Here is a 25,960-nt window from a genome sequence, read left to right as displayed (position 1 = left end):
TGATCCTGTTTGAGAGTTAGATAGACGTGTTTGCCCAGTCTTGATGAAGTGCCTCATCTCAAACATAAGACTTCTTGTGTCGGTAACACCATTTGGATTGCACAGGAAACTCACAGCTCAGCATTGAATTCCACAGGAGTATAGAATCGCGAAGTTTGTTGAAGTTTTACACTCCATGTTTCTGTGTCAACAGAATTCGATAAATGTTGCCGACTTTGTCAGTGGACTGAAGGTAGAGGAGGTGGTATTGGGCGGAGTACCGACTGAAGATGGCGTGGAATTACCATTTACTGGATGTATACAGGTGTGTTGAAATTCACCCATCCTTTGGATAGTTTGGTGGAAACCTAACTGCAAACCACAGTATTTTGTGTAACAGAAACTTTGTATTTAATTAAGTCACTCACAATATGTGAAAGGCATGTTTCTTACCCCTTGCTGTAATAATACTTATCTATTCATCGTATAGTACAAAAGATAGATCAAAAATACACCTTCAGCATCTAAATTTTGTTGTGAAATTACTAATGGCAAATTGTGAAATCATAATTAAACACACAATTACTCTTAAGGAAAGGACATCTTATCTGAACTATACCAAGCCTGCACACCAAGGAGAGATTTCTGATGCGTTTGTAGTGATGTTTACCAACCTACATTGGTATTTGTATTGTCTCTCTCCAGAAAAAGCTGCTATTATTGTAGCCTGTGTAGGTGAAATGACATCTCCTACATATGAATGTACGATGACCAATGCTAATACCTTTAAATAGAACGTTTTACAGACATTTACTCAATGGGGTATCTAAGGGGAGTGCTATGTTAGTAAATTGGTCCCTTGCTTGGCTCAATACACATACACCAGACATCTGCCCCAACCAAGATAAAGAAATGAAATGTCCTGTGTTACAAAAAAACCTCTGCCTTTTTAGTATGCCAGGTGGAATTCTGCAGCTTGATTTGTAATCATGACTGAGAACACCTCCAGATTACACTGGAGATCTGATCCGAATTAAAGCGTCCTGTGACCAAACTTTCTGCTGTTTGCACTTCAAATAAATTAATAAATGATGAATGGGTTCATACCCCGGTGAGATCTCTTCTCCCAACTGACGGAGGCCCTGTGCAATCACGGCTGATCAAAATTGCTGATTGTCATTCAGGGCTATCGCTCCGGATGGAGGCGGTGATGAAGCCGGCAAACACGACCTGTGTGTGAAACAGCGAGATAATTCCACATAGGAAATAGGAGCATTTGACTTGTACAGTCTCAAATAATTGGATTTGCAGTTAATATTCAGCAGGGAAGCAGCAATTGCAGTGCTTGCTGCATTCTTGATGGGGGTATCGGTCCCACAGGAGATGCATGTGATCTCTCCCTGAATTTCAGTGTTCATTCATATGAAAAACCCTACAAAGATGTTCAAACACAGATGTTCCTTTGAGATTGGTGTATTTAAAGTGTTTTAACTGTTCAAACTGTAAGAAAATACCCTTCAAACACCAGTTACGTGGAAGTGTCACTTTCCTGTGCCTGGTTATGCAGTTTTTTAGACAGAAATTTCTCTGTGTCAAAAGTTTATATCAAATCTGTTTACATGAAAATGATTTAAAGTTTAGATCATCATAAAGATTTACACCTGTGATTTTTTTCTATTCAACATGTAGAAGTACTTATTTCATGACATTTTATTTTACCACTGGTAGTTGGTTCAAACATCTCTGCCTCTTCTGATGGGTAAGGTATTTATGCACCATGCCATCAAATGTATCCCGAAATTTGCTGTACTACTTTATCAGTATCTCCCAGATTGGATTGTGAAGCCCTTCGTTCTCTGCAGAAGCATCTCACTTTGAATTCAAACAACAGCTCAATTGTCTGTTTCACTTTCTCACAGGGAGCACAGGTTGGTGGCGATGTGCTTGTCGGCGATCCCAACGATGATGACGACAGTGATGTGTGGTTTGGAAGCGCCACTGACAAATGCTCTGTGGAAAATCTGTGCCGAGATAACCCGTGCCCTGCCAACAGTGAATGTACAAATGGTTGGAATGACTACAAGTGTGAATGCTACACAGGTCAGTTGGCTTGTCAATATTGTCCCATTTGATGGCATCAGCTGGAAAGAAAACATGAAAATGATCAATAACTACGAATATCTTCACGATTGATGTACCATTATTGTTCACGTACACACATCATAGTAGTTGTGGTAATAGATAAGAAGTCTAGGTACAAGCTTGTAGTCAAAATCAATAAAGAATTATTATGGTGATTTTGATAAGAGTCAGTATATGTCTGTACAACTTACAAGGGACGATAGCCATACCATTTGATAATATTGTACTGTTTGTTCTCTACAGTGCAGAATCTTATTGTTGACAAAAGAATTGAGGTCCAGACTAAAACTCAACTATGTTGTACAAACATAGTCAAAAAAATGGACAATCTATGAAAAGTTACTCTAACATTGTGCAGACAGTTTAGAATCTCAGATTTTGTCGCACCTTTGCGGATCTCTCTGCGACGGAAGAGACGCTGTAGAGCAGTTGAAATGCCAATTAAGGAACGTGTCTAGCAAATCCACCATCATGACTCACAGCAGCAATGTCATCACATTGTGATATCCACTTGACACACCTTTATTGCATCGGAAATCCAACATGGGATATCATGAGTCATGTAATTTGGCTTTGAGCATCTCACCGCTTGTGCTTTGTAATTGACAACAATCGCTTCTAGATTAGGTCCGATTTAAAAAAAAGATTGTGATACATATATCCCATGCATTTTCTGACTGCCTCATCCAGCATTGCCACTTACAAACACTGAACGAGCAGTCAATCAGCAAATTTTCTTCTGTCTTTTCATGATTTTTTTTTGTCGCATTCATTATCTTATTTTGTTGTGTATTCCCTTTTGGCACAATGAATTGCTTGTGTATCACCAATTTTATTGAGCCATTGCTCAGGTAGTATTGAGCCATTGCCCATAACGCACGACTTAGCCATTGCCCATAACGTATTATTGAGCCATTGCCCATAAGGTATGCACTGTCATGCCTATGAAATAAGTCACGCTTTAGACATTTATGTTTTCTGTAATGCTCTTGTGAACAAAGCAGACTGTAACAATATAGCTGGTGTACTGGTTGAATGTAACACACCCCTACAAAGCTAACAAATGAACTGTATCCACTAAAACGGTTAAAACTTAAGTTGTTGGAATCTAGGGGAACAGCCATGATCGTTTTACAAAGTTGATCTTTTATATTTGCAGGGTACTACGGCAAGAATTGCGTCCATGCCTGCAATGATCAGTTGAACCCGTGCGAACATCATTCCGAGTGCGTATCCATGAAGTCCTCCTCACACGGCTACAGTTGCACGTGTTCAGAGTTGTACTACGGCCAGTACTGTGAGAATCGGGTCGACGACCAGCCATGCACCAACGGTTGGTGGGGCTACCCAATCTGTGGACCCTGTACTTGTGATGTTGAGAAGGGCTATGATGAAACTTGCAACAAAACCACTGGTGAATGTTATTGCGAGGTGAGAACAGTCATGTTTCCTCTCATCTGTTTTCATTTCTGTTTGTGTGACTCTCTCAAGTTTGTTCAAAGAATCCAACAAGCTATTCTTGAACTTAGACCAAGGTTTGAAGAGGAGAGATACTTTTTTAACTTTCCTTAAAGTGCCATAGACTTTCTATGCAATGCAACTGCCAGGCCAAGGACTTTTTGAACCCAACTTCTCAACATGTTATGCTTTTTTCAGACCGGTGCAGTTCATTTTCTGTGACGAGAACCCTAACAACCCATTATTATTTCCAATGCTCAGGATATGAAGAAGCTCTATATGACAATGAAAAGTTTCAATTTACACATTGAAGGTGTAAAATTGGCCGGATGGCCGGAGGTCAAATATCAACAGTTTAAAGGGGCTTTTTGGCAGTCCATCGCTTGAAAATTCACAAAATACACTTCAATTTAACCAAACCCTTACAAATTTCTCAATCTTGCTTGTTTTGGACTTCGAAAACCTTAACCTCGGGTTGCATGTCGAGAGTTAGGCATCACACAGTGCCGCCATCTTGGCCGATACGTTCGAAGTTCACTATCGCGATCGATTTGGTCAGCAAATCGCGTCATTTTTTTCCGTAAAATATTCTCAAAAAACTGTAAAATCTATCATTTCTATCACCCAGAGGGCAGTAGCTTGGCATAATATAGTTGTCTTCCATGTCTACGGCATGGTAAAGCTTTCAAAACGTACGTGTTTCGTTCAATGCATTGTGGCCGTATCTGTGTACGGGTGAAACTGCAGACCTGATTAAATATTCATGAAAACCGCTGACCTCTTTTGAAGAAAGTTCGCATAAATTACTGGAATTTTCGACTGTTAGGCTGCATGATGTCATTATTTTAGTCCTTATATGGTACTAAACTGGGTTCAAAGGGTCAGGAATACCCTCCTTCTGGCTGAGTTCAGCAATGCATAGGTGAGTTAGGCATAAGCATAGAACACACCCACTGTCGGTTTATATACCGACGTGGCGCTGAAAGCGAGAATGCCGTGTCGGTTTATAAACCGACGCGGCACTTTAAGGGTTAAGTTTCTTTAAATTTGACTCTTACAAAACAGTTTAAGCCCATTGTAATATGTCATGAAGAAAGAGAAAAGATGGAAAGAAAAATTCAAAAATCTGCTTGTTTCTCATGTTCAATTTTCAAGTTCTGTTGAGGGGCATCATAGAGACCAAAAACAGGTGAAAGGCATGTAATATGTCACATTAGAGAAGTACACGGTATTTAGAAATGTTTCATCATATATAGGCAAATGATGAATCTATAACTTTCCAGGAGAAAGAAGGAATATGATCTGTCCCATCTTTTTATGACAGGAACACTCCTATAAGCCGTCTAATAGCTCACAGTGCTTCACCTGTGACTGCTACGATGTGGGATCCTATAGCAGAGACTGTGATCAAGAGACCGGTCAGTGTCAGTGCAAACGAGGTGTTATTGGGAGACGCTGTGATTCCTGCCGAGATCCATTCGCTGAAGTGACTCTGCGTGGATGTGAAGGTAAATCTCATAGAAATACTGGACCATTCTTTAAAAACCATCCCTCTCAGTTCATTAGCTCATATATGGAGCATATTTCAGCAAATAATGAATGCCCACTTGATACAGATAATCTCTGAAATACACCATTTTCAAGCTAAGCAACCTCTTTTAAGTCATCTATTGTCATAGGGTACATGTACACTGGCAATGCAGTTCCATGTATCATCACACTGTTTGCCAGCTACTTTTACCGACAACCAGTTCACTTAAAGGCGGAGCCTCCCTTTAAAAGGACGCCAAGGTATGGCGGCGTTCATTGTGTAAGTGGACACCAAACAGGCAACACGCGGGCACACGCTCCAGAAAATGCAACTTTTTAGTTTTCCCCGGCCGCAAAAACACAGACAGACTGCCAAGCGGTCAGCGCGAAGTTGCTGCCGATCAAACTCTGTGGTTATATTCAAAGTCTAACGCAACTGGAAGACATTTTTTTAGGAAATTCAAGCGTTTGTGGTGGGGAATCAATGACCGTTGGCGATTTGAACCAACTGTCAATCAAAAGCTTGCATAAACTCTGTTTGCAGGATTAGCAAAATGTGACAAAAGGTTGAGATCAGTTTGTGTAATCAATGTTATAGAAATCAAACATCGTACTGGCCAAGCGTTTGACTGGGAGGAGAACTCCACTAATGCGAGAACCTGGGATTGAAAAGTGCGGCTTTAAGCTCACAGAACCTCAGAACCTTCATGTTTCCATATTGCATGACATATACACACACAGGAGAACTTTCAGGACTAAAGATATCTGTGTAAATTGTAGACCAATTGTGTATTGATTGCTTGTTTATTGTCATGCATTCCCACCTTGACAGTGATCTACAAAGCATGTCCCAAGAACTATGCTGGTAACGTGTGGTGGCGACAAACTCCATTCGGTCAGACAGCTGTTGAGATGTGTCCCTACGGGTCCACAGGGTATGCTACAAGGACTTGCGACAAGCAAAATGGTTGGTTGGAGATGGATCTGTTCAACTGTACCTCAAACACTTTTGGAGCACTGGCCACAATGGTAGGTGACCGACTTAGATTTGAACAAACATATGTCAAGATTTTCCCAACATTTGATCTCAAAGTCTGTCGCCTTGAAAACAATCTTTCCAGGAGTGTTCCACCAACAATGGCTTTCTCCTCCTACTATGACATCTGATTGGTTGATGTCAGTGTTATTCCTCAGCCTTGCTAAAAGGTTATTGGTCAATGTTACTGCCAATCACTTCACACCAACCAACGAGCTCTCATCACAGTCGTTCTTATATCCATATCTCTGCTGTGTAATTTGACACTGCAAGGATAAATAAAGCATTGATTTAACCCTGTTATATTTCACTATCTTTCTACAGCTCAGTGACCTGGAAACAGGCAGAGAGGTCTTGTCCACATCGGTTGCCATTAAAATTGCTGCAGCACTACAGAAAGCAACCACGGAAACTCCTGAATTTTACGGAAATGACATCAACATCGCCTACAAGATCACATCACTTGTCCTGCAATATGAAAGCCAACAGGAAGGATTTGAATTGACAGCCAAGAGGGATATTCTCTTCACAAATGTAGGCCATCAAAAATTACTCTTTAAATATCTCCATATGAATGAGACAACCTAAATACATAATTTGAAGAAGAAAGAAAATTCTTATATTGAATTGAATAGACAGAATTAAAATGTGTCAACTGATTAGGAGAGATCTCGTTTTAAGGTTGAACGTGCCTCGGGGACAGATATTCAGACTCTAAAGTTTTTGCAATTTTATTCTGATTTACCACTTGTTGGGGCTCATTTTAAAGCTCTGGGAGAAAGAAAAACTTTCACTGTCTTATTTTTTCGAAAATTCAAATTTTAATTTTTCCCCATAGAGTTAACACAGGCATGGCTGCCATTTAGAATTTCAAATATCGCAAAATGATGGGTAATTTGTTTCGCTAGTTCCAAACTTTGCACAGTGACCCCTGATTTTTATTGTTGATTTGGTATTACAGTAAAGAGAATGATTAAACTGTAAAAGTTTCGTTTAGGAAAGTTTGAGCAAAAGTTTAAGTCTTTCACTTTCGAGGTACATACTACCTTAAATCTAGTTGGGAAAGTGTGCAAAATGTTGGAGAACACACAGCTGTACCACTGGTCAGTTTTGTATTGCCGTTTTGTAATCGTTAACTGATAAATTATTTTTTTGTGATGTCCATCATCGTAGAATATTCTGGAGAGCACCAGCATCATTCTTGAACCAAAGAATGAGGAACACTGGAGAGTTATTCAAAAGACCTCTGGAGGCTCAGCGGACCTGATGAGAGATTTTGAAGAGTATGGACAGAATCTGGCCAAGAACTTGGAATCAACCTACACAGAGCCATTTGCCATCGTCATGAAAAACATCAGTAAGTGTGTGAAGACTGAAATTTATCACATTGTTGCCATGGGAACTTCTGACTTGATTTCAAATTTACTTAGCAGTGGCTTGTTAATCACCACAAGTTTATCTAAACGAAAGATGCTGAAATCCATTATCATCTGTAAAGTTGCCAATTGCTGAGTTCACGTATCAGATCATAAAACGATCACATCACGCCGTGAAGGACAAAGCGTGGGAAAGAGCGGGTTCACATGTTGTAAAGTTTTCTTTCTTTTTCCCCCTCAGTTTTCAGCCTTGATGTTGTTTTGAGAAGCGATTTCAGTGGAACATCAGTCCCCCAGTACAACAACGGCCTGTTCAATCAGCGAGTCGCCGACTCAACACAGATCAAACTACCTGCCGACATCTTGGTCCCCAAGCAAGAGGGCCCTTCCAACACCATTGACCTTGATGAAAACATCGCTGTAACATCGTGGATGACTTTCCCCTCAATAGGCAAACTACTCCCAAAGACCTACGACTCTAAAACTGTCAAGTGAGTAACTTCAGAAAAGTACAAGCAGAACATGTACTGTAGATTAATTGTGTTGAGCTTTGATTCGCATTTCCTACGTACTTGTTCCTGCATATTCCTCAATCTATTTGACTGCTCTTTAGCACTCAATACATGTAGCCTACTTGTCTAAATGATGCATTCCTATGTTAAAATCATTTATAACATCATTTCAATAGAAGTCTTACTCAATCAATGCAAAGCCAAGCCCCACTGCTGTTATAAGGATCTGAAAACATCATTGTGGGTGTCATAAACAGTGCCTTGTTGCCAGGTGGTGCAGTGGAGTTGTAGTTCTCACATTAGCTATGTTGTTTGATCAGGCCTCAGAATTAATCAACCGGTGCAGATGTTTCTTAACACCCATAATTCCTGAGAACTGCATCAATTTCTCTCCAAGTGACTGTTAACGCCGTTATCTGTCATCATAAATCATCATCTTGTTTTTTTCTCACTTTCACATCGATTTGATATGCACACTGTCGTAGAGGTACTCACAAGGTTTTCATATTCAGGGGCACGATTTCCTGAACAAAATTACCCAAGTAGAACACTAGTTTGTTGCAAAATACTTGCAAATTGTCCAGCTCCTTCAAAAGTTCAACAATAAACATAATAAAACAGTAAAATTTGTATTTGAAATACTGTGGATCAGATTTCTGAACATATGCAGGACAGTGAATGATATTGGTGTTATTATTTTTGTCTAAGATCATCAAAAGTCAAAAGTACATGATTGCGTAAGTGATAGAATTTATACAGGTGTTTGAACTGGTCATAGTGGTTGATGTGCTACAACAGACAGCGTTGAACTAGGTGCTCATTTTGTGGCCCTTTGAACCTCAAATGACCAAGAAGATCTAGACTGTGAAAGACAGATTGGCATTCTGATAGGGAAACTTTTCATTCAGAAATGAATGACAGACGTCCAAGACAACCGTCCAACTCAATTTTAGAATATGTGTGTGACATTGCTGCTGAACAACATCATAAATAGGCTGTATGCAATCAAAGTACCTGAAAATGTACTGGATTTTAGACTCTAACATATTTTTCAGCAATTACTAGAGTATTTTAGGTCTATTATTATTTTCGCAAGACACAAAAGACTGATTTATATTCCTGGACTTTCCATGTATACACTGAAATTCCAGGCCTGTTTTAGACATTCCAGTTGTGAACACAGTCACTCATCACATTCATCAGAGAATATCAAACATTTACAGCACACCCTTTAATCAACTTTTTATTTTTTCTCTCTTTGACAGAGTTCATGACAAGCTGGCTCTGAACTCTGCTGTGGCTTCTCTGACCCTGTATGATGGCAAGGCAGATGGACCTCTGGCAAATCCATTGCCGACCCCCATCCTCATCGACTTTAAAATTGAATCATCAGAAAACCGCAGTGATCCTCAGTGTGTGTACTGGGACTATGATCTGTAAGTTTCCAAGTCCCAGTGAAATGGCATTTTACACCAGTGTTCTTTTGCTGTGCATTGTTCAAATTCTCAGTGATAAATTTCACATTTCAACAGAACATAATATTATCCAAATTCATAAAGGAAAATCTCTATTGAAATCTGTTCGTGGACCATCCAAATGTTCGTGTGATAAAAAATGTACAATAAAGTTGCTGAATTTAGTTTTGGTATAGCAGATGGTGAATTTTATTGAAAGTTAATGATTTCAGTTGAAAAGTTGCTCAATAATACGATGGTTTCCAGCAGAACTTTGAACACAAATGATATGTTGTTTCTGTTCTTAATGATATGTTTTCTTTCTTGTCTCCCAGGAATTCTATGGGTGGAGGCTGGTCATCAAAGGGATGTGAATTTTTATATCACAATAAAACCATCAATCGCATCGCATGTTCCTGCAATCACCTGACTCAGTTTGCTGTGCTGATGGATGCATCCCCAACTCCGGTAAGTTCAGAGTGCAAAAGGTCAAAGAGCACAGAGACTGTTGTCAGCTTTCAATCTTTGTGATGTACGATTTCAGATTTATTATGTAGCTATACTGGATCATGTGTTGCTTTTTGTTTTTCTCCACATTAAATGAACAAGATTATAAAAAATTTATTCCTCACAAAACTCTTGTACTCAATTTGAACCCATTGGGCATGCTTTCCTGTATAGAGGTCCTTAGTCACACAGGGTAATGTTGTAGCAGGTAGCTTGTGTCAAATTCCCCATTTCAACATATCAGAAAATTTTTCTCTCTTTCATTTTTGTGTCTCAGGTTGCCTTGACAGACAAGATGGCGTTACAACTCATCACATACATCGGAATTTCAATCTCACTACTGGCTCTCCTTCTGTCCCTCATCACGTTCACCTGTCTTCCAAACTTGCGGTCAAATACCAACACCATCCACATCAACCTGGTCATTTCACTCTTCGTTGCTGAGCTGGTCTTCCTGCTTGGCATTGATACCACTATAAATGTAAGTAGAATAATCCAATTATTTTGTAGCTTTCAAAGCGCAAATGACACTTTATTATGATACAGAAAACACAACTGCCTACTTGAGGCGACATCTATGTTATATCTGTGTAGGTTCTGATACCCAGTTTGCTTAGTGGTGTATAGACTTAGTGAAAGTTGGCTACCCAAGGGTTGCATTTAAATACCATTCTGATGTGAGTTACATCCAATTTCTTGTCAATGTTTACAAAAGCAAGGGGAGTACCTTTTGTTTGAAATCAGATATGAAAATAAATGTATAAGCAGCAATAGTTTTTCCTCATAAGTTTCAAGTAATCTCAACTCAGTGTTACATCATGTATAATTTCCTTTGTTATTTTGACACAGCTTGCCTGCAAACTTGTTGCCATAGCACTACACTACTTCTTCATGGCTGCCTTTGCCTGGATGTTTGTGGAGGGGCTGCATCTCTACCGAATGCTGACGGAAGTCAAAAACATCAACCGTGGACAGATGAAATTCTACTACGTGATTGGCTGGGGCCTGCCGCTGGTGATTGTCAGCCTGGCTGTGGGTCTCAGTGAAGACAAATACGGCAAACAAATCAACCAAAGTGGAGAACACTTGTAAGTAGTGCTGAAGTGGGAAAGATAAAATCTAAGTAACAAAAATCAGCATTTATGGCATGTGTTTATCATTACATGGATGACTGGTATACTTCATGCAAAAGTAGCTTTGTACGCAGACAAATTTCATAACTACTTGCACAAGTTGTTCACTGATATATAGTTTAACAGCAAATTTGATATGCCATCTTATCGCATCACATGCATTGAATAGAATAATGATTTATCCTGATGCAAACTGAAAACATGTACAGGAAGAAAGAATAAAATGTTCCGCTTGTTGTTTGTGTTTGCAGCTGCTGGTTATCCACTGAAGACAACTTGATTTGGAGTTTTGCCGGGCCTGTCCTGATTGTTGTAGGGGTAAGTTTTGTAACAGCAAAGCTGTATTTCATCCTTTGAAATTCAAGAAAAGCTAGAAATCTTAAGACCAATCAATAAAATCTAACGCTTGTAAACCTCAACACATTGCAATTAAAAAAATTTCTATAAAATGTCTCGTTAACAATATGTTCTGTTTTCCAGATGAATCTGATCGTATTCTTCATGGCTGTCAAAGCCACCATCCAATCAAGATCCAAGGATCCTGAATTCAGCACCCTCAAGTAAGCATTTATGTAAATTAGTATTTTCCATCAACCAATCACAGCATTTTAAAGATATTATTCATAAGACCATACACATCTGGATGCATGTTGGACACACCAAATTTTTCAGCAACATCATCACCTCTTTTTTTTTCCTCTTACATTTTTCTCACTTCTGACTTTACTAACCTTTTGTTTGGCTCAATCTTTTCCCATTTTCTCTTCTCTCCTTCCTTGTGACAAAAACACTGTAGCGCATTGACGTAAGTAGAACCTCCATCTTGCGTTTGGAGGCCAGTCATGTCATGATTTGTCTGTAAAGCATGAATAAGGCAGTTCATGAAATCATTTTCTATGAAACTTGAAAAAAAGATCATTTTTGCCCCGTGAAATTTATGTAGTACACACTTCTTGGCCCAAATAGCTACAACTAAAACATGTCTGTGAATCTGTTATTTTAAGTAATGAAGAACAGTATGTATATAGGTGTAAACTGTCGTATTTATAACTGTGTGCAAAATTGTGAATATAGATTCTAAAACTTGGTTTGTATGCATGTGTTCTTCTGAGTAAAACATTCTAAATTCACTCTATAACTACTGTGGCTAGTGATTTTAATCCTATCAATATGTAATCGTGAAATCTTTTCCCTTATCAAGACTTTGTGATAGATCTATAACTTGATGAGCACTGTAGTTGACTACAACCATTCATAATTGTCTTTTCATTGTCACTCTATCATCAATCCCTGATTTTTTGTGGTTGTGTCCCATGTACTTGGCAATGACTTCACCCAACACTTTGACCTCTGTCACAGTTCTAATCAATGCAGTTATTTCAAAGCATCTCAACATCAAAATAAATAGTGTAAAGTCTACCACAACTTCACAAGAAATTTCAGTCCAAACTTTTGTCATCCCAGTTCCCAAACCTGGGTCGATAGCTGTCTCTTCTTTGTGGTGTACAAAAATTTAATAAGCAGGCTAGTTTCTGTCGTGATAGATAAATAATGTAACGTTTGTCTCCTTTTCATTTCTAAAAGTTTTAACTATCGATTTTGTCTACACTAATTTTAAAAAGATATTTTTTGGAAGAAAGTAAGTGTAACATGGGTTGTGTGTTTTTCCATTTCAGGTCTGGTTTGAAGGCAGCAGCGGTACTGTTACCATTACTAGGAACCACCTGGGTGTTTGGCATTCTGGCCGTAAATAGAGACATAATCATGTTCCATTATCTTTTTGCAATCTTCAACTGCCTCCAAGGCCTCTTCATCTTCTTGTTCCACTGTGTGTTCAATGAACAGGTGAGATTTTGTTCCTTGATTTGCTGAGGTCATGTCAAAGGTCAAGGGTGAACATTGCTGTGATGTCAACTGTGTGTCGTTCCTGTAAATAATGAGACAGACTCGGTAATAATTTCCTGTCTGTGACAAGTCTAGACTAACAAGCAGAGTACCTTGACATGACAGCAACGTATGATTTATTTCTGAGCTGTATCTTGCTAATATTTGTAACTCAGAATTATTTGAGGACACATGCTCCTATTAATTCTCATACATGCTCATTTTAGGTACGCCTCGGTTGGCAACAGAAGTGGGCGCGCATGCGTGGAAAGAAAGGACCTCTCGATGCAACTTATGCAACTGAGACAACATTCATGGTAAGGGTCTTGTCGCATGTCAAGTATCTTCCTCAATTCACACAGTAATTCATTTCAATGAAGTAATTGTAGCATTGATAGTAGTAAAGAAATGATTGCAAACCGAAAAACTATACAAAATTTATTACATTTGTTAAATTTTGTCTTTCCTTCCTTTCTGACAAACAGCGATCTGCTTTAGCCTACTCATCCCGCGATGGCACCCCGGCAAGATTCAACATCGGGACGTCGACGGGATCCACAGGTAGCAGTAGGACCACTAGTAAAACTAGCACTAGTAATTTGTATCGTCCTGATGGCTACATCCGCAACACCAGCACATCAACTACCTCACCTCCATCAGCACCAGAGTTTGCTGCACGTATGTATTCATATCATACAAACAAACAAACATAGCGGGACAGCCAATCAGAGAACAGACATGTAATGAGATGCAGTAGGCATAATCATAATCTATGCTAAGTGTGCATGCAGATGAGCTGTAAATTAGAACAAATTTCAAAACAAGTAGAGATATTAATGTACTCAAATTTCAATACAAGTAGACATATTAATACGTACATTCAAATTTCAATACAAGTTGAGATATCAGTATTTGAATTAAATGCTATGACATAGAAACAGAACCTGTAGATGATAAATTAAAAATGGTAGTGAATGAAGATTTAATAAAACTTACAGATGATAATTGCATGTTGGATTACCGGTAACAGTTGACACAAAATGTTAATCCTCACCGTGACTTGAAACAGAAATATGAAAGCCACTATGGTCTCTGTGATGTTAAATATACATTATTACGTAATAAGTATGCAACAGGAAACGACAGTGTTTGATATCATTTCAATCTATTATAGTAGGCTAGCGTAAAGAAGTCAGATATTTTCAATTTTTGCAACAAATGGAGAAATGCAGTGTTTGATATAAATTCAAGTGATTTGACACAAAACAAAGAAGAGTTATTTATAGTGACCAAGCACAGAGAATTATTGTTTTGTAGACAGTTAAATTTTCTAGTATTTTTTATCTCCCTGCAAATTAAAATTTTGAAGTGGTATGTATTTATATGTGTTGTCATGGTAGCCCTTCTTTAGTGTCTCCTTTCCTTCACGTTTTTTTGGATTTTTTCGTTTACTTCCAATGTGTCGCCTCGGTGCGTATCTCTACATAGTTCTATGAAAGTGAATAGAAAAATGCCAGAGTGTAGTGAACCCAGCAAGACAAAATGTATAACTTTGAATTTTGTTGTCATTGCGCAGACTCTGATGTGTATGTGTCGTCAAAAGCTTCTTGTTAAGTGTTAATGCTTGGCAAATAAAGAAATACGACAAAAGAGTATGCTGTACACAAAAAACGATTCAACAGTGAGATTTCTTATGATACACAAAACTCAGAACTTTTGGATGACATTGGGTTTGTCATAAAATCTTTAGATGGGGCATATATTTTCAACTAAGCTGCAAAAAAATAAAGTTTCAAGTATATTCTGTAGGATTAGCAAAGCTTTAACTGTTTGACATCTTTGGTACGGTCAAATTTTCCACTGCACTTTACGTGTTGACATGAGGAAAAATTACTAGCATTCAGGAGGGAATGAAGACGATTTCTGTGCTCTGTCAATTCTTTAATTTGCCAAGCATGTCTGTGTTGATCTCAACCCATTGATGGCACCCTTCATCCTCCATTACAATCATATTCAAACTACATATTAGTCTGCTTCATTAGGGTGCCATCCTAAATATCCACAAGCGATTAAAATAAAAAAAAACCAAAATCCCTCATTGACTCATAACCATCGCTTATATCATAACGTGCCTTTTTACAAAAAATAAATTAAGCAGTAGATGTATTCTCATCGTTACTCTTTCCTGTTATTTTCTGCTGGACTTACTAGAATTGCAATGTGTTTATATCTCTACCTACAGCTGCCTATCGTGGTTTCGACTTCCATAATCTCAAGCCTAAACCTGATGGTATGCACCTGTTACTAGATTTAGCCTCCTCTATACTACTACCACTTACCATAGATGTTCAACTGAAAAAAAAAAAACACATATGCTTGTAGAGTTTCCGCACCCTTTTGTTTATGATTATCGTTATTATTTGTGTACTGTAGTATGTCCAGCTCGGCTCTACCACATTCCTCTAGAATTGATCAACTGCTACGTAACCATAGATGTGACTCAGCTTGCGTATTAATGGTTTTCCTGTCCACCTTGAAATTTAAAAAAATGGTAAAAGTGCACCCCTCTAGAGCCACTTAACCTGGCAAAGAACACAGCCAGCCATGTAACACACAGTACATCACACCCTCATCCAGAACATTCGTACATCTCAAGTTTGTCTGATACTGTTTGACATGTTTCTTGAATGTGGAGAACAGTTGTTGACATGGCAACAGCTTCTGTTTGGTTTCATTTTCATGGTTTTTGTGCCATTTTGTCTACTCTCACCACAGATCCAGACACTGGAGAGGCAGATCCAAAGAATGTCCGTTTGTTAGGTAAGTATGTGTCTCCAACCAATGAAATATTTCTCCCAATCCTCTGTCAGAATTGATGAGAGCGTTTCATGTTGCATAACATTTCTTTACAGTTTCAGCATTGGTGCAATCACATCCTGACGCAACCACACCAGATTTCCAGTCTTTTTTATCACACATATTTTGCAAAAGAACCAGACACACATCTTTTTTCTTTCTGTTCTTTTTATCTCTTCATCCTTTTCTGTTTTTCTTCTCCTGTCTAGTAGTAGCAGGTTTACAAAAGGTCTCTCCGCTAACAGTGCATTTTCTCCCTCCGAATCTTTCGGCAATTTCTTTACAGCCTGGTATTATGCTAATAAAGTTGGCAGTGGTGGTAGCAAAAGGGGTAAGGGTTTGCCATCTCATTCAACTCTCATTGTAGGATGCACCTTTCTCTAAAATAAATCCTAACTGAATTCAGAAAATATCTTTTTCTTAAAATCTTTCTTGCAATGTTTGGTTTCTTCCTGCAGTGCATTTCCGTTCTCATTCAAACAAAGAAACTCTTAAGTGTAAAGAAATCTTGCTATTATGTGTCAAGTTCTCATTTGTTTTCATTTTTGTTCCATTTGATAAGTATTTTTGTTGTTCCTTTACATAAAATAAACTCACAAATATATAAAAATCATCTTTACAATATGATAAAATATTGTTTAAAAGTTTTGCAGAATTCTGTTCCAATTGAAAAAGAGAAATTCTCTGGAAGCAAAAGAGTTTTCGTGTCTTTTGAGGTGCATCATACACGAAATCGCAGTGTCTCGGTCATTCATAGCTGTATGAACTGTTCAGTTTCTTCTCTATGTATTTCATAATCTTGCTTATGTGCTTGCAATCATAGTTCATTTCCATTCATGCATGGTTTGTTTCACATCTCCCAATGCCTCTATCTTCTCACAACCCCCGTCAGTTAATACATCTAAAGCAGCCATAGTAGATAGACATGTAACATTTGGGGCTGTTCCATTCTCACATAGGTAGGAAGGAAAACTTTGTGCAGAGTCCCTTACAAGTAGGTTTACTGTTGTACTGAAGACTTGTCTGTCCTTTCTCACTCTACTTTAACTAATAGCAAAATACAAGTTGTGCTACCTGAGGTACCTCTGATGAGCAGGATTGTTTCAAAAGATGTTTTAACCAAATCTCTTGTGTTCTTCTTAATTTTTATCTTTCAATCCAGGCACTCACGAGTCAGACTCGGAGAGTGATCTTTCAGTGGGACGGGAGCAAGACAACATGTCGCTTGCTTCATCACATTCATCTGATGAGGAAGATGAAGGGGGAGGTGGCAAGAGGCGGGACTGGCAGAAAATGCCAAATAAATCTAATGGTAAGTGATGTCTACGAGACGCCATGCTGTAGTACTTTTTAAGAAAAACTGCCTGATCATCAATTAGCAATTAACCAATTTCCTTTGTTTCGGTGCCTGACTGCAATGAATAATTCCACTCCAGTATGGTAGTGAGACCATTGTCCTTGCAGTATAACTCAAAGACTGAAGTGTGTACCCTACTTAACAAGGATCAATGCATATTAGAACTTGTGAGTTTTTCATCAATCTCACAACTAACGGCATGCATTTCTCTGGTTTGCCTCCTCAGAGCGACTTAATGCAGTACATAATGTACACCCTACAATGCACAGTACACCCAAAGGTATGCACCAGCTCCATTCTTCATTTCATCCATAGATGCCCTACCATCAAGACGCCCTACCATCAAGACTCGGTCTTACTCACTAATTCCTTCAGAATGCAATTCCATCCACAAATAACAAAATGCGACTTCTCACAAAACCATAATTTGTCCCCTGCAAACTCATTCCATTATGTCTTACACAGTACAATCATGTAATTGGCGAACTAAAATTCTCATCAATACAGCATTAAAAGTGACTTGAAAGTTTGCAGTGAAGAAAACGTTGAAGGTGAAAACGTTATATATTGTGTTGCCAGTTTGAGCAAAACTGTGCCCACACAGTAATTTTACTATTCAGTATTATCTTAAGGGGTCCTTAGTTTCACCACGCTAATTTCATGACTATCATAACAAAGAAATAGCAAAGTATTTTTCAGGTGTTTCCAAGGTGTCCTATGACTCATGTTAGGATTTGTGATTGCAGTTTTGGGGATGATTTTCACCTATTGCATGGAAGAGCAAATACGCAAACGAAAGATTGAATGCACAACTAATTAAGACAAGTTTGGCCGCAAACAATTAAAACTATCCTGAAATCATTTTGACAGAGCATCAGTACAGAATAGATTGGACAATTAAACTTTGATAAAAAAAGCAATTCAGCTCAAGAAGGTTATGGAAGAATGCTGGTCAAGAAGCTTTCATTTTGGAAGCAAGCACTTTACATACATCACATTACCATGCACTCTCTGCATGTTATTGTCGTCCATTGTAACTTTTTAGGAGTAGCATTTTTAAAAACCCGTAGTGAACAATGCATGATTTGTTAGAACAAGTATTGATTAAATGAGAGAATTTTTCAAGTTTTAAGGTAAAATAAGAAATATTTAAGTCCCTTGTTTTCCCTATGATCCACAGTCCAGTAATATCTTTATTCATGGTAGGATTTCGTAGTGTCCATATTAACCCCAGCTTGTCTTTTCTGATCCAACCATTGAGGGCAGCCTTTTAGCTATTTAGGGCTAGAAGCCATCACAAATAGAAACTAAAGCACGCAAAATGTTATTTCTTCATTTTGATATGGACCGTTATCATCTATAATTGTATGTGTCATGTTGACTTTTGCCTTTGAGGAGGAATGATGTGTTGGTCTCCCGACACCTTCAATGAAAGAATTTGCGTGCATTAGATTTTATTGTTGATGGCTCATCACCTATATTGAATGGCGTTTCACTTTCGGGGGGTTGAAAATTCATTCTGACCAAAATCTTCCGCCACCATTTTGCATGAGTTTCCATGGTGTCTATTCTATTAGACTGTCAGCAGTTTCTCATTCTTTAAGAGGAGTTGAACTGAGAGACAGTGCTGACTGTAGATCTGAGAAAAGTTCAAAGACAAATGATTTATTTCCTCTGCGCTTACGCAACCCAACCCCAAATAATTTAACCGTCAAGTAGCGTTTATAACTAGTTTGTCTAACATGAACAAAACCAGTAATTTGTCTAACAAGAACAAAACCATATCTAGACAACAATCACTAGTACTGCATACCAATTCAGAAGTCATAATGCCATTTTATTTTCAGCCCAACTCATTCTAACTGACATTCCATCTTTTTTTCCCCTTTGCAACCATCTTTTTTTCTATGGTTCAGAATGGTATTATGGGTCTGGTAAGAATCAAGCTCACCCTCCCTGGCTTACCCATACCAGTACAGGTGTTTAAAAATCCCCTTTTTTGTACTACTTCTATATGTATAAAACCTCACTACTTGTCTCTTTTTTGCACCAAAACACCAATAATTTTAAAATCCGCATGAAAATATTAAAACACTAAAATTATTAATGTTCAATAAATGTTAGTAAATAAATAAATGCTATGCGTTTTGCTATGCTGTTCCCATAACAACAGCATTAACAGAATCTTCTCACCTCCAAACTCTCGTGATTGGTAGAACTCCTGCCTCTCGTCCATCTTTCATTGGTCAGTTTCATTCTACTGAGATTTGAGGGTGAGAAGGTTCTATTTAAATAATACAATGAGAGCTAACTTAAAATAATCAACTCACTGCTGCTGAAAGCTAACAAAAACCCCCCTACGACACCAAAATTGTTGATTCTGCCATTTGGTATTCTGTCATCTCACACCGTCCATTTCATTTCTTTCATGTAAAAATCTCTGCCTTTCTTCTCTAAACAGTTGACTGGAATTTCAACCCTGGTAAGACTGTCACCTGACTTCCTTTTGATGTTCTCTGTGTCAGTGACCATGTCTTGTATCGTGTATTCCCCTGTGATACCTAGATTTCATTTGTAACATACCCCCTGCCAACTATTCTCTTCCTCTTAGCTTCCCTTCCCCAAACGTATGAATACATTTTTGAAGTCCTGTTTCTCTTTGTAGCAGTTTACTTATTTGTGTCAATCCTTAAGTGGACTTAAGTGCAAAAGTTTTGCAGAAACAATACCACTATTTTGGAAAAATTGAATGTGGGCAAGTAAATCAACAAAAGATGATTTTTTTGGTTGACAGATACTTGTTGATTTTTTTAAGGGAACAGAAACCAGTTCAGTACAACATTATCTCCTGACATGATGTTTTTATGTACTACTCTATAACAGCTCAGTTGAAAAGAAATTTAAGGTCACCGTTGCCTCGTTTCAAGTGTCAGTCAGTTCTTTCCTTCTCCCCAAAAAATTGTTGTGTTGTTGTTGCCTGTAATTTCTAATATATGTGATTTTGTTTCATTTTAAAAGTGAGTAATATTGTAAATGATAAATATTTGTTGTTTTTGTTTTAATCTACCATAATTGCAAAGTTCATACAGAATTACTGTGTCCCAAGCCAGTGATGTGGAAATGTTATCAGTAAATGGAAAACAGAAGTGTGTGGTGAAAATTATACCAATATGCCATTTTCAGTTTACTTCCGTCTCCCAAACTGATGATATCTTCTGGTGACAATAGTTTTCAGTTCAAAAATGTCAGCATATCTCTCAAAGACAATGGAATTTTCATTTGCTGTCACACAAAGTCAACTCAACAGCTTTGCAGACATGACTTCCCCATTTCAAGCTTTTGTTTTCCACATATCTGCTTTGCGTCTCTGCTTCATCACCCTCTTGCAACATTCATAGCTTTCCTCCATGTTGTAGCAATGCCGTTCTGCCAGTTTTGACTGTAAACAAATTGTTTCCACAAATACTTTCCATGCCCAACAAAATGTGATATAAACTATGCCATCACTGCTAAAAGAATGGTCTGAACCATTTCAGATATTCACAGGACGGAGTACCAGCTATGGTACAGCTTGTGTAATTGGGACACAGATTCTGCAGTGTTTGAACAAGAGCAGCCACCAGTCACCATGGTTTCATTTTGGACTTGAATTTATCATAACTCTCTGTTTATCATCTCCATATACCCATGTTATTTTTGATTTTCAATAATGAACGTTTTCTTTTGACCACTGAATTCAGCCAATACATGACAGATTGTCCAACAAATCTGAAGGAAAAAGGAAATCTAAGTCCATTTGAAATGAATCTCTGGTGTCAAAAGCTGCTAAACAATATGTGTTGCACAGTGGCTAAATAAAAAAATTCACTGGAATGTAGTAATAATGCACAGTGTGTTTAACTTTTTGTGGTTACTTAGTAAATAGAACTCGAGAAGTTATGTGTCGAAGTTTACAGGTCAAAGTGCCATATTACTCATCCACTAATGAATTGTCAAATGAATTAGATTTATCTTGTAAATAAATTATCAGATTGAAATACTGATTTAACATTCTCAAATAGAAAATTCTGATTGAACAACCAATAGTATGTAATTAAATGTGCTCATTTACTTTAATGGCACAAACAGGAGCTTGAAGAGAGAAACTGTTTTGGCAATATTTGTGAACTTTCTATGAGTAACTGTCCAGATGTACACAGTTTGTTCAGTTGTCTGCTATCTCAGACAGCTTATCAGATTTCTTTTGTGTAATGTACTTTTTTCTTTTTCCTCCGTCAGGGGTGAATGCTACACCAGTAGAAAACCACACTCCGAAAAGCCGATGGCCCGGAGAACCGTTTTCTACCTCGGCCAGCGAGAGCGAAACCAAAAAGCCCAAAGTTCGACCGGGGATATTAAAAGTTACGGGCAAAGAAATCAACGGTGAAAAGGGGTCGAGGGAATTAAATGATTTAAACAGAACTTACAGAACAAATACAAATACATCAGCCACTAATTTATCAAGTAGTAATTTATCAAGTGCATCAGCACCAACTAGAGAAGGTAAGATTCAGAAATTGTTTTCATACAGTCTTACCCAATGGATAAATGGAAGACTGTCAGTTGAAATAGTGAGTCAGAGTAAAGAGATGGATTCAGAGAAAGTGGAATACGTAAGGATGATATCCACCACCCTCTTCTCAAACTATAGCTCCCTCTTCTCTGCATTTGCTTTGATCTGTTTACCCATAATGGTCAAGAGTAGAATTTTATAAGTGTCCACACCAGACTGGCATTTTATTGTTGTTCAATTTTGTTATGATTTAAAATAAACGATGTTTAAAATTGATGAGAGTGCAACTCTTCTCATAGCAAACTGTGTGTAAGGTGACTCAGCACTCTTATTTCCATGCTAGTGTTGTAGCTCAAACTCTTTCATATCATGATTAGAGACATGCTTATTTGGTCAGCAATGAAAGCTCGGTAACTGAAAATGACAGAACATTATTTTATAGAAGAAAAATGAACAGTAAATCATCAACAGCTGCTGCTTAAATTATATTTCTTAGTCTGCCTACTAGAACTGATTGCATGCCATTAATTGTCACCTTCGTTTTCTTAGCAAGAACTTCTAGTGAACTCTGGTGCTTAAACAGATTACATCATCTTCTCTTCTCCCCTTCTACCAGCAGTTAATGGTAGTAATAGAAACATCATTCCGCTTCCTATCCCGGAGAGGGTGGACAGTTTACAGGAAAATTGCCAACCTCCTAGTTACGATGACCTTCACAACAACAGCGTGCCCCTTCGGAGTCAGTCATCGCTAGCGTCAAGCAGTACTAGTATCCCTCAATCATCTAATCTGTCCAAAGTACCCCCGTCAGTGCCAGGCTCTGACAGGATAGCAGTTCAAGTTTTGAGACCAAATGGAAATCTTTCAGACTCAGAGTAAGTCAAGTAGCAATTCTTCACATGCCTCCAACCCTATGTTGATCAAGTTCTACATGACACTATTCAACAGCAATTGTTCAACATAGTTCAACAGCAATATAAAAGGCAAAATCCTGAATTTTGAACATAGGGTAATACAAATCCATGTTTAGAAACCAGCATAGCTTTTCTTTGCATTGCTGTATAACAAATGATTTTACTTTTACCAAGTATCCTTAAAACATGGCAGTAGTCACCTTATGTATAATTATTCATGAGTAAGTATAGCAAAATGATGTAGTTGTATTGCATCGTTAAATCATTTATAGTGAGATAAAGGACAAACAGAAGTGTGGTAGATGTTGCAAAAAGAGTTAGCATGTCCTGCGATACCAATAACATCTTACATTACACCAAAATGCAGCCAGTGACAGTCAATTTAATCAGGATTTCCCTTGTAGAAAGGCATTAAGTAAATGGTAGTTGATATAACTGCATTTATGAGATCTGTTGTACACCTAGAAAACACCTGGGGAACTTACATCTTTCATGTCCCTTGTCGGTGTGAAACACTCAAAAATTCAGCAATGGAGGGCTCTCTTACAGAACTGGAGTAAAGGATACATTTTTACAAACACACAGATGCACACACACTATTTTAGAGGTGTAACTAGTTTTTGTATAATATAACTTACATTTTTCTTTGCAGAAACAGCAGCAATGAGACATCAGTTTGAGGAACAGTCGGAGATTACAGAGCCAGCATAAACAACTAGAAACAAGATGGACATTGCAAACACGAAAAAGATAAAAAAGAAGCTCAAATCAGTCTCTTTGTACATATTGCAAAACCAGTCAACTCTGGAGATATGTTGTTCTTACAGGACTTGCTCCGTCAATAATATTTTAGTTTCCTATGCACGATTAAAATATGCGAAAGAAGTATAATTGTCTTCGACTGCTGGGTTTTGTTAACTCCACTGCTTGATAGCTGGTGGTGCTGAAAACAAGGAGCACCTCAACTCTTCATTGCTCAACTCAATCTGCAGTTTCTGGAGGACATGTTCATAACACCTGTCTCTTGTAAAATGTTCTACTCCCAATTTTGATGTTTGTGTCAAACGCTCACAAGAGTCTTTGGTGAGGACGTTATAATCAATGTCAATATGAAACTTGCAGCAAATGGAAGATGACAACCCAAGCCTTGCCTGATAATCAATTCATACTGCCTGACAAGTCTTCCATGATTTCATTTCTCTAAGTTTGCATTGTAGCAAGTACAAGGAAGGGTCTAACCAATCAAAAGAGGAGGTCAAAGGTCTCGTTGTGTGGCAGCCATCTTGTTTCTGTTGTTCTAGCCATTACAGACCTTAACTCAAGAGATTTTTATTATTAATATATTGTAGATTTTTTTTATATTTTGTATCATTTCTGTTTTCCATTGTCATTAAAAAGCAAGGCTGCAAGTTTGTTTATTTTTTCCCAAATTTTGAGAGACCTTTGGATGACATTTAATATGGGTGACCAACAAATTGACAGTAATGTTTCTAAGGGATGAGGGAACAATAAAGAATTAAAACCAAGTGACCAAGCAAATTACATTTTGCAATTTCTACTTTGATCTTTTAGTCTCCCTTTCAAAAAGGGTATTTTTATACCAATGGGTATTGAACATGACTGATTTAGGACTGAAAATGTTATAACACAAGAACCATGTCTTAAAATTATGCCTATCGACAAATTTGACAAACGACCAATTCTTAAAAATGAGACGTAACTGAACAGTAATTTAAAGAGAATCATGAACAGGAATTTTTTTGAGCTATGAATTTTTGTATATGTATATGTGGCTAACCCAGCATTGGCAGAAAAATAATGCTGTTCATAGGAATACTGTAGATGTCAATGTCACATCAGCCAGTGCGTAAGATTGCGTTGCTCGTCAAGTGTGACAACATTTCTGTAGTTTTCTATCAACGTTCTGTGGCTATCTCCTTGCCAACCAGTGGAAAACAAGTATTGTAATGTCAGCTTTGTATTTATAAAATTCCTTCTTCTTAGCTCAGGTAGTAGTGTATGTATGACTTTCAAAAAAAATTAATGTATTGGTTCAGAAGACTTGTATTTGAGTCTGAATCTGAATCCACAGCAAAGGACACAGCCAGTAATCTGAGCATGCCCAGTGAAGTTATGGCTCAGTTTATTTCTGGTGTCAAGAAACTTTTAGGAGAAAAAAACAGATTTTCATGAACAATTTTCACTGGTCGTACGATGAATGTGGAAAGTTACTGAAGAATATTGTCAATGTTTATTCTGTGAACTATGCCCACTGTGTAAAGTACTTGAATTTTAACGGAATTTTTATCCTATTGTGTAGCTGATCAAATTTGAACAGTCAGTGTCCAAAAGTTGTGAACTTGTAGACATGACAGTGTTTTGTTAGATGTTTATAATAAGTAACAATTTGTCTGGCATTTGTTAGAGTAACTCTCAGAAGTTTCCAATAATTATTGTGTTGTACAAGTGCAAAAGAAAACAAACCTGTCGCCATTTTACAAAGCCATCTGTGCTCTGTACCTACAAGGGCCTTGGCTGAATTTTCTTTTCATGTAAAATATTGAATTAACTGTCAGGAATCTTCTGGAATTTGATTCTGTCTGAAGGGTAAAAATGTTAGAACTGCTTTTTCGATTAGTGTAGCTAATTTTTGTGATATAGGCGATCAGAATGTTAATTAATAAGTGTTGTACTTTTGTCCGATGGGTCATTGTGTATAGTAAATTTTTTTCCCAAGAATTTCATGTGTATCTTTTTGAGTCAGTTGACCATTCAAGAAGCTTGTAATATATTTCATTTTGAAGCAAGATGGATGGCTTTTATTATTAAAATGTCACCTTGACGAAAATAAATAACCTTGGCTCATTCGTCCTGATATTTAAAACGACAAAATAATGGCTGTGAATATTCGAGAACATAAATTGTTCATTAATTTTGCCCCATAAAGCAAGTACATTTCTTCTTTTTTTCCCTAGAGTCCATTGATGCACAGTATTAGCCTTGAAAACAAACTGTGCAATGATATGGTTCAAAAATGAGTGTGGCGTAGGCTTAACTTCAGTAGTCAATAATAACACTTCATTGCACGCATACAGGCTGTGTTGGATAATTGAACACTACGCATTTAATTTGAAACCAGAAAAAGACTGAATACAAGTAGAAAAACATTTTAAAGTATACTGAAAATACAGCTAATGGAACCTTCAATAACCAGGTACAGAAATCTCCAAACAATATCTGCAAAACGTTACCCCAATTTCCCATCAGAGA

General features: G+C 37.7%; 1 protein-coding gene across 32 annotated transcripts in view; it reads left to right on the top strand.

The window, feature by feature from the left end:
* The window catches only part of LOC139134737 (cadherin EGF LAG seven-pass G-type receptor 2-like), a 102,555-nt gene extending 77,010 nt beyond the window's left edge, over window positions 1-25,545 (top strand). The window contains exons 10-36 of one of the 32 annotated variants that reach the window (XM_070701741.1): window positions 194-304; window positions 1,899-2,079; window positions 3,281-3,552; window positions 4,904-5,087; window positions 5,942-6,138; window positions 6,470-6,679; window positions 7,319-7,502; window positions 7,763-8,012; window positions 9,299-9,469; window positions 9,823-9,955; window positions 10,272-10,475; window positions 10,844-11,082; window positions 11,379-11,445; window positions 11,608-11,687; window positions 12,804-12,972; window positions 13,239-13,328; window positions 13,497-13,572; window positions 15,254-15,301; window positions 15,787-15,831; window positions 16,154-16,198; window positions 17,030-17,179; window positions 17,451-17,504; window positions 19,141-19,203; window positions 19,686-19,706; window positions 21,503-21,766; window positions 22,393-22,651; window positions 23,343-25,545. In XM_070701741.1, coding sequence (XP_070557842.1) covers window positions 194-304; window positions 1,899-2,079; window positions 3,281-3,552; window positions 4,904-5,087; window positions 5,942-6,138; window positions 6,470-6,679; window positions 7,319-7,502; window positions 7,763-8,012; window positions 9,299-9,469; window positions 9,823-9,955; window positions 10,272-10,475; window positions 10,844-11,082; window positions 11,379-11,445; window positions 11,608-11,687; window positions 12,804-12,972; window positions 13,239-13,328; window positions 13,497-13,572; window positions 15,254-15,301; window positions 15,787-15,831; window positions 16,154-16,198; window positions 17,030-17,179; window positions 17,451-17,504; window positions 19,141-19,203; window positions 19,686-19,706; window positions 21,503-21,766; window positions 22,393-22,651; window positions 23,343-23,370 — 3,795 coding nt within the window. In that variant the 3' untranslated portion in view covers window positions 23,371-25,545. Of the gene's footprint in view, window positions 1-193; window positions 305-1,898; window positions 2,080-3,280; window positions 3,553-4,903; window positions 5,088-5,941; window positions 6,139-6,469; window positions 6,680-7,318; window positions 7,503-7,762; window positions 8,013-9,298; window positions 9,470-9,822; window positions 9,956-10,271; window positions 10,476-10,843; window positions 11,083-11,378; window positions 11,446-11,607; window positions 11,688-12,803; window positions 12,973-13,238; window positions 13,329-13,496; window positions 13,690-15,253; window positions 15,302-15,786; window positions 15,832-16,153; window positions 16,199-17,029; window positions 17,180-17,450; window positions 17,505-19,140; window positions 19,204-19,685; window positions 19,707-21,502; window positions 21,767-22,392; window positions 22,652-23,342 lie in introns of all 32 variants that reach the window. The other 31 variants (XM_070701725.1, XM_070701724.1, XM_070701747.1 and 28 more) reach the window with 31 other exon arrangements.
* Window positions 25,546-25,960: the final 415 nt, after the last annotated feature.

The sequence above is a fragment of the Ptychodera flava genome, chromosome 6 (genome assembly GCF_041260155.1).
Source record: "Ptychodera flava strain L36383 chromosome 6, AS_Pfla_20210202, whole genome shotgun sequence".
Taxonomy (NCBI): Eukaryota; Metazoa; Hemichordata; class Enteropneusta; family Ptychoderidae; genus Ptychodera; species Ptychodera flava.
This window is presented reverse-complemented; position numbering and strand designations above follow the sequence as displayed.